The 12815-nt window shown below is 36.0% G+C and overlaps 1 protein-coding gene across 1 annotated transcript in view; it reads right to left on the minus strand.

The window, feature by feature from the left end:
* Positions 1–12815, minus strand: part of STK26 (serine/threonine kinase 26) — a 65846-nt gene that overhangs the window by 2164 nt on the left and 50867 nt on the right. Inside the window, exons 4-11 of the mRNA XM_007517024.3 lie at positions 11124–11180; positions 5540–5648; positions 5287–5444; positions 4431–4616; positions 2894–3042; positions 1813–1906; positions 1319–1381; positions 1100–1236 (exon numbers count right to left, since the gene is read on the minus strand). Of these exons, the coding sequence (XP_007517086.1) occupies positions 1100–1236; positions 1319–1381; positions 1813–1906; positions 2894–3042; positions 4431–4616; positions 5287–5444; positions 5540–5648; positions 11124–11180 (953 nt within the window). The remainder of the gene's footprint in view (positions 1–1099; positions 1237–1318; positions 1382–1812; positions 1907–2893; positions 3043–4430; positions 4617–5286; positions 5445–5539; positions 5649–11123; positions 11181–12815) is intronic.

A 12815-nucleotide genomic window follows, 5' to 3' on the forward strand; every position in this document is an offset into this window, starting at 1 on the left:
AGAGCTGCTTCACCACTTGTGAAGCGACTCCCCTGCAGGTGGGGAGCTGGGGGAGGGCTCGAACCGACATCCTTAGGCCGGTCCTTGCACTTTGCGCCACCTGCGCTTAACCTGCTATGCTACCACCCACTCCCATCCAAGGCATTTTAAGAGGCTTTACTTTGAATACAAGTAGCCACTAGCAGATAAAAAGATTTGTGAGATCGTGTAAATTCTGCCTCATCTCTGTGATGATACACATACAAAGAAATGTAAAAAAATTCACTTGAAAGGGGTAAATGTGATAAAAGTTAACATTAATATCACTTGATAATTTTCTTGATCTAAGGAGATGTGCTGTACATGAGATTACTCATCAAAAATCTTACTTTGGGGATTCTTATGGTTTACACTGAGTTCTTCTATTTGAAATTCTTCCCTTTTCTTCTGGGGATAAAATTTAGGAACTTTAGCACTGGAAAGTATGTGAACAGTGGTGTGATGAAGTTAGTGGTTTGCAAAAAAACATTCCTAAATGGTGTTTATGACAACCCCAATAAGAAGATGCTAACGGGAGTCGGGCTGTAGCGCAGCGGGTTAAGCGCAGGTGGCGCAAAGCACAAGGACCAGCATAAGGATCCCGGTTCGAACCCCGGCTCCCCACCTGCAGCAGAGTCGCTTCACAAGCGGTGAAGCAGGTCTGCAGGTGTCTATCTTCCTCTCTTCCTCTCTGTCTTCCCCTCCTATCTCCATTTCTCTCTGTCCTATCCAACAACGACAACAACAATAATAACTACAACAATAAAACAACAAGGGCAACAAAAGGGAATAAATAAATAAAAATAAATATTTAAAAAAAAAAGAAGATGCTTAATGATTTATTTTTGTCTATACTCCTGCTATCAGGGCAAGGAGACAAAACCAGGTTGGTCACTTCACTCAAGATAAAAATGCCAAAAGCCAATTGTTATGTGGTAAGTGTGCAAAACAATTTTTAAGCATACAACTATTAAAAGTGAGTTTTACAAATAATTGAAACGAGCTCATCAAAGTCAATGCATTGCAAATTAGCATCCCAACAAAAAGGTCAACATTTCTTAAAATGATGTGTCAAGCTTACTTTTGGAATTTTTCAATTAATTTCTTCACCATTTTATCGGTGATGCCAGGACAGGTAGCTTCGGCCACAGCAATACTTTTCTCGAGTTCTTCAATGGCCTGATTCCTGCTAGCATTATTCTCATCCTGCTGTTTAAGCTGAGAAAGATCAATAGCTTTAACAGAGAAAATTACTATGCTTCTTAAAATAGATATCCAAAGCCAATCAATCTGCACTTACTTCTGCAAGTGCAGGTGTGATTATCATAGACAAACAACTCAGGGTTTGCACAAGATCTTGCTCCTTTGAACAGATAATACAGATTAGACACAGAAAGTTAAAACGTCATGTGTTTCTTAGTTATATATAATGAATATGCATGAATTTGAGTCCTCTCCCAAAATACAAGTTTCGTCCATGCTTTCTCCACATCACTAATTGTCAGCCATCATTCAAAAAAGGCCTTTTGACTTGCAGGATTCCCTTACCTAGCCATGATTCCACTGGGTTTATGTATCTCTTGGTACAACACCCTTAACTTGCAAGTGGCCACTTCAATGACTTTTGGTAGTTAGGTCAAAATTAATAGCAGATGAAATGTATTTTGAATACAACACAGTGAGATACTCTTGCATTAAGGGTGATTAAATTCTAACTATTGATAGCCATTACTCCATAGCTTAAAAAGGGGGGGGGTGTCTAACAGGAGGAAGTGATCATCTCTATGTACTTACGGCTCCATTCTGTAGTTTCTTTGGATCAGGCTTCTTTCGCACAGTGGTAAAGCTCCATTCAGGATGAGTATTATTTTCTCTGCTGGTGGATTCCCTAAAGAGATCACAAAAGATACATGCATAAAATTCCTGAATTGTTCCACTTGATGACAGTGCCGAATTAATAATGTCAGACTGAAGAGAAATTTGTCTCAAAGTAAAAATATCAGAATACAAAAATGCATTTGCTCTCAGTTTAGGTAGACATCACAATTTATTGAGCGGTAGCAGTGCTTCTCATGTCTCAGTGGGCACCAGAATCACATGAGGAGACCTCTTAGCATAGAAAGATCTGCTCCCATCCCTTCTTATCAACTGGATCAGGCTCTCTTGTAACTTGTGAGTTTATTTAAAAGCTCCATGGGTAATTTTCAAGGGTCGTTAAGGCCACAAAATCTATCTTCGTATTTTTATGTGCTTTTTCATAGACACAACACTCTGAAAGCATTCTCTAGAATAATCTGATGCTGCCCTAGTGCCAATTCAGCCAGTGGAAGAGTTAAGTTCTGGTACAGTCTATCAACATTCCTAAGTTACAGATATGAGGCTAAAGTGGTAATGAGAATGGTACCTCTTAAAACAACTTTTTTTTTTTAGGAAGTAGAAATCCCATATCAATGAGTCTTTCAAAGCACTAATCTGATCATAGATGGATACAAGACCAAAATGTGGAGAAGAACTGGAGGTCAGGTTTCCACAGGAATTCTGTAGGTTTCTATCAAAATATGAGAACTAGTAGCCCTTTAGCACTTTGGGCAAACTAGTATTACACCTTTAATTGAATTTTGTTGCAAAATTTTGTAATATACTCAAGTATCCACTAGGGGCTAGACTCAGACCATTGAAAACCACAGCAATGCACTTGTAAGAAAAACATATTTTCAAACTCACAGTACTGTGCGCTGACTGTTTCAATTTCTAAAATGAAACCTTCAAATATAGTTTACATTTTAAGCTAGAGAAAGCATACTTGATCACAGTGCTAAAACATGCAGTATTAAAATGAGCTGCCTATATAAGCATGAAGAGAATTTGGACATACGAATCAGAGCCCTCAGAATCAGATTCATCATCACTGTGTCCTTCTGCCTTCCATCTCTTGAATCGATCAATCAGCTCAGTCAGATAAGAAGTCTTCTTTGAATTTTTTACAATGAATTTGTGTTTCAGAAGTTCTTTAGCTGTAGGACGCTGTGGGGGGAAAATAAGATGCATGAACATTTCTAGGTTCTTTATGGTTACATGAGATGATAAGAAACCTTATCAATTCGTAGGCTGAAATGTATTGCAGATGCAGACTTGGATCTGAAAGAGAGTCCAATGGGTAAGGCATGCGCCTTGCTATGTATATGTTCTACTTTTGTGTTCTGGAACTCCATGGGCAATGGTATAACATCAGTGGAAGTTCCAATGAATAAATAAATAAATAAATAAATAAATAAATAAATAAATAAATAAAATAACCTGGGAGTGGTCAAACCATGCATGAGCAGTCTTGGCTCTACAAAGCAAAACAAATCAACCTTAGGATAATTAAAATGCCATACACTGGATAACAGCTAACTCTACATTTGAAGTGACTCAAGAAAGGCAAACTAAACTCACTCTTTTGATACCAATTTGGTAAAGCCTTATGGGAAACAGATGACCCACCTGCCAGCAAAGCAGAAGGTAGGGCTTTCTCAAGAGCAGAAACACATGACAGAATTTAGAAGGCAGGGTAAAAAATTAAAAACTATGAAATATAGTTTATTATATGTATTGTAAATGGAAAAAATATGGAAACTAGCAAGGCTATAACTTTGTTATTATCTGGAAAGGCCACATAAAAATGACTCCCTTTTCTATCAGCATCAATTCATACTGCATCTAATCCCAAGAACAAGGAGCTGTGGTAGATATTTCTGTTAGCATTTGAGAAAACTAAAATTACAAACTCTGGTATCAGAATATTCATTACCAACTTAAAAATGGTATAGTAACATTCATTGTTGGTGTCGGAATATTCATTAAAATGGTAACATCAAAGTTAGAAAGTTCATGTATTCTCGACTTTCTAGAAATTACTAGACAGCTTTTTTTTAAAAACCATGAAGCAATTATAATCAAATTTGCCAAGTAAATGAGTGAAGTTCTCAGGATTCAGGGAAACTATGTAATGTCATATTTGGATTGGTGAACATTAAAAAATAGTGAAATAACAAACATGTAAGTAAAATACACGGAAACAACTTTTCACGTAAAGGAAAAGCAAATATATAGTCTAATAACAACATAAAAAAAAACCCTTTCTTAAATTTTTTCCTCCACCCGTGAAATAGGAAATGATTAGTAGAATAAGGAAGAAGTCAGACACCATAATAAAAAACAGAAGAAGAGACAGAGGAAGGAGACAAGGAACTAAGTATCTTATTTAGAATTGGACAGAATTAGCACTGTGGGAGGAAGAACCAAGTTCCTGGATGTCTCTTAGACAATTTTCACATATGCTGCATTTCTTACTGTAGATAAAAATACATTTGTTCCTCTGTAATCTAATACTAGAAAACAAATACCTAACAACAGTAATATATACTCACGAAAGATGGGTCTTTGTTCAGGCAAGCGTCAATAAATTCTTTAAAAGACTTAGTAAATTCTCCCACAAGAGTTGGAGGATTGTTTTTTGGAATGAGAAACAGAACTCTCATTGGGTGCATATCGGAGTTAGGTGGTTCACCCTTGGCGAGTTCAATAGCAGTAATTCCCAGGGACCAAATGTCAGCCTAAGGTAAGAGACAGAAAACAACAAACACATGACCTTGCAACTCCATTTACACACACTGCCACATGGACCCTAAGAGTCATACAGTGACAGACTATTTCAAGAAATATGATGTTAAGAAAATTTTATGAATAGGACTCAGGTCTTCAAAAAAAAATCAACTTTATCGTTCTATGGCGGGTGCCATATTCTAAGTGTCCAAGGCAGTGAATCAAGCAGACAAAAATTCTTACTTGTAAGAGACTTATGTTCAAGTAGAAGAGTCACATATAAATAATTATATGTTATGATAGCTGATAGTGTGAATTTCTGTGAAGAAAATATTGAAGCAGGTAAGAGAATAAAGAATGATGAGGTCACAAGGACACACACGATCACAGAATGGCTAGGGATGATTACTCTGTTGGTTGTGTTTAAGTGGAGGTCTGAAAGGGTAGAAAATTATTCCAGACAGAAGGGTCTAGAGGCCAATGTGTGCTTGCTACACTTGTCCTGCTGCAATGAGGCCACTGTTTAAGAAGCAGATGGAAAATGAAGGTAGGTGACATATGAGGTTGGAAAGGCAGATAAAAGCCAGATCTTGGGAAACTAAGATGGTCCATTAAATAGGAGGGTGTGCTCTACAAAATGCATTAAAACCAAAACCACTGTACAAGTAGGTAACCCTTTACCTTTGAGTCATAAGCCGACTGCTGAATGACTTCAGGAGCCATCCAGAATGGTGTTCCCACAAAGGTATTTCTTTTAATTTGGGTATCTGTCAGTTGGCCAGCAACTCCAAAGTCAGCAAGTTTAACATCTCCTTGTTCTGACAGCAAGACATTGGCGGCTAGGAGGAAAAAGAGAAATGAAAGAAAAAAAAAGTCTCAGTTTCCTCAGAATGAATCTATTCTTTTCTCAGGCTTATAAAAATCTTTTGTATACCTTTTATGTCTCGGTGAATTTTCTTTTCTGAATGCAGGTAATCCAAACCTTTCAAAATTTCCTTTAGCATGGTAGCAATCTGGAACTCATCAAATGGGCCAGCTCGCAGCTTGGGGGATGGAGGGAGAATACACACATATATGCGTAAGTTTGGGATAGTAAAGTTCAAACTTGACTATTATCTTTAAAATAAGGGGAACCACTTAACTATTCAGCTTGGTTTACTGGATGAATTTTTAAACAAGTGATGACTAATGTAAAAGGCAAGGGAAAAGAGTTAAAATGAAGTCAAAGGGAAAGAGGAGTATTTTTTTTTTTGAGAACAAAATTACATTGAATTTTGAAAGATAACACTATTACCTATATACACTATTAATAATCCCAAATCTTGAGATTCTTCCATATTTATAGCAAAGATTTCACATATATGGTTAAATAAAGATAGAACTTGTCCAATCAGCTACATTGTGACACTTGGTGTTTAGAAGTAATTTTTACACCAAGCTGAGTTCTAGGTCAGTCAGTCCATATTATTCCTAGAGCATCTCAGTTTGACCAGACCCTTTAAGACTGTAGTAGCACAATTTTTAGCATTTATAAGATTTAACATTCTAAATAACACAGCCTTTTGAGATTCAAATTAAAAATTTTACTAGGAGTATAATAATTAAACCATTCAGACTTTCATTGAAAAAAGTGATCAAATCATACATTTATTTAATAAATGTAACACATTTCTCTTTCTTTCTCCATCCCTGTACCAATGTCAGTAGTTCCAACTGGAACACAAGGAAAGCAATGATTAGGTTTCAGGAGAGCTTGTAATGGAATATCTGAAAATCTCTCTTGAAAATAAATGGTTATTTAAAAATCCTGGTACCTCATAAAGCACAAACAGTGGACTGTACAATATTATTACAGGAAAGGGTGGGAAGTTAAAGTCAAAGCTGAGGTAGAGTTCTGTTTGCTGGAAGGAGGAGGGAAGAGGTGGTGAAAATCAAACACTGGCCACTCTGCCTCACACTGGGAGAGATTCACAGCTCTTTGGCACTTCACTCATGAATGCCATGTTTATTCTGAATAAAGAGCACTTTCATGTTGAAATTTAACAGCTTAAAATAGAACCCATACCTTGGTCTCACCATTTAATACTGTGTTCTGAATATACAGTATATTCCATGGTTGTGTTTGGCTCAATAAGTTTTTCCTAAGTAATATTATCTATTTACTTTCAAATTTATCACCTTCTACCCCAAAGGTTTCTATTTGAACAGTAGTGATCAAAGTCACTCTAAAAGGTAAAAATGGCATATACTTTCATTGATTACTGAAAAAGAAATTCTGAGGTAGTATCAAATAGCTGAATGACAAACATCATACTGCTTGAGATTGGTGTCTGCTATTACTGATGTGATTACAAAATGATGACAGGGTCAGAGAATGTTATTGAATGGGGTAAGGTTCATTAAGCCTGTTAGCTATCATACTGAAGGAATTTTAAAAGTGACCAGCCTAAACAACTATAACCTTTTTCTTTTTCCTCCAGGGTTATTGCTGGGGCTTACTGCCAGCACTATGAATCCACTACTTCTGGTGGTGACTTTTTCCTTTTTTTTTTTTTTGATAGGACAGAGAGAAATGGGAGAGAGGAGGAGAAGACAGAGATGGGAAGAGAAAGATAAGACACCTGCAGACCTGTTTCACTGCTTGTGAAGCGACCCCCCCCTGCAGGTGGGGAGCTGGGGGCTTAAACTGGGATCCTTGAGCTGGTCCTTGCACTTCGTACTATGTGCACTTAACCCAATGCGCGATCGCCTCGTCCCAACCACCATAATGTTAACCCAGTTTTTTTTTAAGGGGAGAAAGTTTTTAACTGAAGTTTTAAGGATTCATTATCTTACCTGCTATGTTTACAATCAGCTTAAAATTTAGGAGAAAAGTTAACATCTCAATTAATTAGGTGCTGGAGGAAGGCAGAAGGGGTGACTCCATGAGGGAAAGTAGGAATAGACTGGTGGTATAGTGGGGATTTTCTAATGCAGTATTAGAGAGAAAACTGCCTCCTCCTTCTTCTTTCTTCTTCTTCTTCTCAGTCCTCCTCCTCCTCCTCTTCTTCTTCTTCTTCTCCTTACTTTAGTTTTATTATTTTTCTTTATACCAGAGCAATGCTCTGCTCAGCTCTGGCTGATGGTGATGCTAAGGATTGAACTTCAGACCTCAGAGTCTCAGGCATGAAAGTCTTTTGCTGAACCATTACACTACTTCTCAGGGTCCACCAAAAACCTTTCAAACCCAGTGGTCAAATGTTTCCTTACTCATAGTAATAATGATTAGAGAAAAAAAATTAGAAAGAGAAGGAAAACCAAATAGATGAAATGGAGACTATTTGTAACACAACTTTCAGATCATGCCAAAATCTTGTCTACTGTGTCCTTGGAATGTGTAACTGAACTTCTCTCCAATGACTGAATAACTTGCTATGTCTTTTTTTTAAATATAAAGATATATTTTCTTTTTAAAAAATATTTTTATTTATTTATTATTGGATAGAAACAGAGAGAAACTGATAGGGGAGGGGAAAGAAAGAGACAAAAAGACACCTGCAGCTATACTTCACCACTTGGGAAGCTTCCTCCCTGCAGCTTGGGGACCAGGGGCTTGAACCTGGATCCTTGTGCAGTGTACTTATGCACTTAACCAGATACGCCACCCCCTGGTCCCTCTTGCTGTGTCTTAAATAGCCAACCTCTGCCTCTTAGGTACTGTACTGGTCTTGTCTCATGTGTATGTTGTTAACTGAAAATACATACATGTAAGAAAAGGATATTTACTTTTTTAGTGACTATATTAAAAGTGTTGGGGTGTTGGGGATCTCCTCCATACACCATGAACTTAACAGCTGGTTCTTAAACACAGTATGCTATGCTTTCTCTTCTAGCTAGCACCATGTTTCCAACCTTTCCTTGGTGCTCATGCTTTATTCTGTTTACCACACTATATGGATTTTTGCTTTAAGTTACTGTAATTCCTTTAGGAAAGAAGTGAGAAATAGTAAAGTCAATCAAATAATGTATATATTCAAAATATATTTTTAATGCAACTAAATTGTTCAAGAGTGAGATAGGATCTTTAGGTATATTCCACGTAATGTTGACATAAATTACAATTCCTGATCATATTCCATTAGTTGGACACCACTTTAGAATCATAAATACTCTCTGTTTTAACTTCCCTTTTACTTTCTCTTGCTCCCAGTAACAGTGCTTTCATTTAAGCTTAATGCTTTCTTTGATTCTCCAAGTGATAACACTCACTTATAAGGGCCATACCTGGAGAAATAGCACATTTTCTCATCATTTTCTCTCCCTACAGAATTCAATTAAATGAGGTTTATAACTGACACAAAACATTATTGAATTTTAGAGAGAGGAAAACAACTTTATTTAACACTGGAGGAGACGAAGGCACTAAGGTTAAATTGTTTGCCCAATATTAGCCAGCTAGTCAATTTTAGAACCAAGAATAGGATGTAGGACACCTGATTCTTACTTAGTCAGGATAATGATAATAACATTTTAAGTAAATTGCAATCTATACCCACCAGCATTTGCTCTTATTAGAGATTTTGTGACAGAATGAGATTAATATTTCAGTCATTTCATTCAGAGAATTCATACAACTGACTAAACTTACTAGTAAGGAATAAAGACTATGTAAGTTAGGGTTAGGCCAGTATTTAATGCTTAACATTTCTATTAGTGAGCTTAATGAAAAAGGCAGTATTTGAGTTCTGCCAGTGCCTACAAAATAGGGAAGAGACCTAGTGAACATCTTGAGATGCCAGATAAAATAAGCAATACATCTGAAAATGGATCCTAATATTAAAAAGTAGAAGAAGGATCAAGAATCAAATATGAGGCCACTGCATAATAAAACTAGGTGACAAAGGAAACAGAATGAGATCATTTAACTTCAAGAGGAGAATGAGATCTGACTTCAGATTCACATAGCATAATTATACAAAAAAAAAACAAAAAAGAAAGAAAGAAAGGAAGGAAGGAAGGAAGGAAGGAAGGAAGGAAGGAAGGAAGGAAGAAAGAAAGAAAGAAAGAAAGAAAGAAAGAAAGAAAGAAAGAAAGGAAGAAAACAGTCATGTTCTCTCGCCAGAAGGGAAAGAGAAAGAAAAAAAGTTAACTCAAGCTTTAGGATATGTGAATTAGATTAGACCCACGGAAGGATTACCCAACTCAGCAACTGCTGAAACTGAGATGAATTCCTAGACAGATATAAGGCTCTCCACCACATTTAATTACCATGTCTTTAGAACGGTTGAAGGGTAGCTCTGTCCAAATGAAAGGAAATCAACTGCAGTCATTTCTGTTCGTAGGATTATTTGAAAATTTGTAGTCCTTGGCAGTCAGGATTAAAGTCTTTCAAAAAATATTTAATCACTTTCAGTCAGGAAGACTCATCTCCAGATAAAGATAATAATTAAAATATTACTTGCTGATCTTAATAATCAAAACACTATTTTTTAGAAAGAGCAAACTGTAATTTCAAAAGCAGAAGGCTGCTGATATAATTTTAAAGATATCAAAGGACTTCGAAATAATTTAGTGCAATTCTTCTTTGTTTTGCTGGCCAAGTCCAAAGAATATATGTGCTTGGCTTACAGTTATGGGTTTATCTTTGAACAGAGCCAGTTCTAGAACCTCAAACTTTTATAAGCCAGTTCAATGGTAATTCTACTATACAAAGTTGCCTCTAATAATTCATACTGGTTTTAAAATTTTTTTTTATTTTATTGGGAAGTTAACGGTTTACAGTATGGTCTTTAACACACATTGAGTTTTAAACATATTTTCACCTTTGTAAAGACCTTCAATAAAAAAAATAATACCTATTGACTCATGACTCACATTAAGTTGGGAAAAACAGTCATAACTTATAAACAGCATTCTGTACATAAATATATCTTCGTTGAGTAGAACTTCTCTTGTATCCTAAAAGACCTGTATTCTGACCCCAATCAACTGAGATGGCTGGAGTAAATCCAAGTCATTGGGGAAATGCAAAATACCAGAACACTTCCAAATGATCAACCATAGGGCTACGAGGACTCTGTAGAGAACTGCGACTTTGGGCCTCGATCAAAATTGTCTTAAGTATGTGTGTGTGTGTGTGTGTGTGTGTGTGTGTGTGTGTGTGTGTGTGTGTGTGTGTGTGTGTGTGTGTGTCATTTGAATTGAATCGTTGTTTTTTTTTAATCTACAAAAGGTCAGTCTTTTCAGAGATAAGCTTTATCATAAACTTTTACATTGGTAACAAGTGCCATGCATCCATTTCTAACTTCTGGGACTTATAAACTACTTGCATTTCTTCTTTAGCCTAATAATGTAAGCAGCAAGCTTAATACCATAAAACAGTCAAATTTATGTACAGAAATAGTCCGGCAGAAAGAATTCAATTTTACCTTGTGAATTATCACAGTCACTTAACTTGTCCTCAAGACACTGCTAATCCAATTAAAAGGAAAAGGTGTGGATGTGTACATGTGTGTTTGTAAATATTTATAAATACTTACAAGATCCAGAGCTGAACCACCACCAAGGTATTCCATTATTATCCATAATTTTGAACCCTGTAAAAGTCATGGAATAAGTTAATAATTACAAATCTGAAGCAAATAACATTCCATCATAAGTATTAGATCTGATTTACTAGTGTACTAGTTACAAAATATAGGTTTAAATTTGTTTATTTGGAACCTAGAATGTTTTTCCATAGAACATTACAAATAAAGGTTGTCAATCTTGATCTGTCCTCAAACCTATTTGGCCTATGATGCAGATAAATAAATAACAAAAGTGTTATTTGTTAATGTTATACTATTTCATAAAACCCACTATACACCACAGCTTAAAATACTATCTTGAATAATGACACTGAAAAGAAAAGTTAAATTACATCTCAGAATGAGGAGGCAAACGGAGTTTTATGCAAATTTTGAACAAGGCTCTTGGATAATTCCTATCTAATTTTAGAGTCTGAGGACACTGGCTGTTTCACATTATTTCAGCTTTTGAGTTAGGTTTTAATGGACTTTACAACTTTTTTTATATTAGAGGATTTAAATTTTTCTTTTATCTCCTCTCTGTTAGTAATTTTAACAGTTTTACAAAATTACAATCTCAGGGGTATAATTTCACACTATTCTGCAATAAAAAATAAGATTCTGTTACTTGGAACAAAATGGATGAAAGTAGAGGCTATTATGTTAAGTGAAATAAGTAAAGAGGTGAAAGACAACTACTCTGGTTTAGCTCGTAAGTAGAATACAGATGACCAAAACAAATGAACTTGCAAAAAACGGTTACTTTACAACTTTTACCAGCTATGACTAGTGGGTATTTTGGTTACACATGTAGAACCCAGAAACAATATTGTTTCTTTAACTGTGAAGCAAATGTAAAAAGAAAAGAAGGATGTAGTATATAAAGCATATGATCACTCCAGGTAGAATCAACTTTACTATGAGCTGTATAAGAGGAAATGGAGCTCATAGTGGGGGCACATGTATACAAATTCCAAAGCAGGTACACACACACACACACACACACACACACACACACACACACACCACAACACAGTCACTCACACATTGTTCAGCTCTATCAGATAAAAACATTGATAAGTCATTACATCATTTTTCCCTACCAACTATAGTTTGAAATTGAAAAGATATCTCTTACCATGTCATTTTATGAATAGTATTCTCTGAATTTTTGTGTGGAAACACAGAGTTGACTGAAAATGGAATTACTGATTTTACCATACTGACAAGGAGCCAAATTATGAATGGATTGTATTCCAGAAATCAATTTTTAGCAAGATTTTTGAAATTTTGAAAGCAAGCAATTCCCCATATAGATATTGTCTATGTTCTTGGAGTAGTCCTTCCTCCTCCAAAAAAAAAAAAAAAAAGTGCAGGGGTACTAAATAGTGTAGCAGTAGAATAACAGAACAACTAACTACTATTTATGCCATGTTCCTATGGGAAACAACGTTGCTAGGGAAAAGATATATTCAGTATTGTTCTTCAACTTGGGATGCCAGGAACACATTTCTCACCTTTACAGCCCCAGCTGTGGGATGACACTTCTCAAACTACTTGCTGGTAGCCCTCAAACTTTAATAACCCTGAGAAGTACTCATGAGCTTCATTAAAAATTTCCAAGTGCCTCCATGGGGCTGGGACTTCATTAGGGCAAAGAAC

Source organism: Erinaceus europaeus, chromosome X (genome assembly GCF_950295315.1).
Source record: "Erinaceus europaeus chromosome X, mEriEur2.1, whole genome shotgun sequence".
Taxonomy (NCBI): Eukaryota; Metazoa; Chordata; class Mammalia; order Eulipotyphla; family Erinaceidae; genus Erinaceus; species Erinaceus europaeus.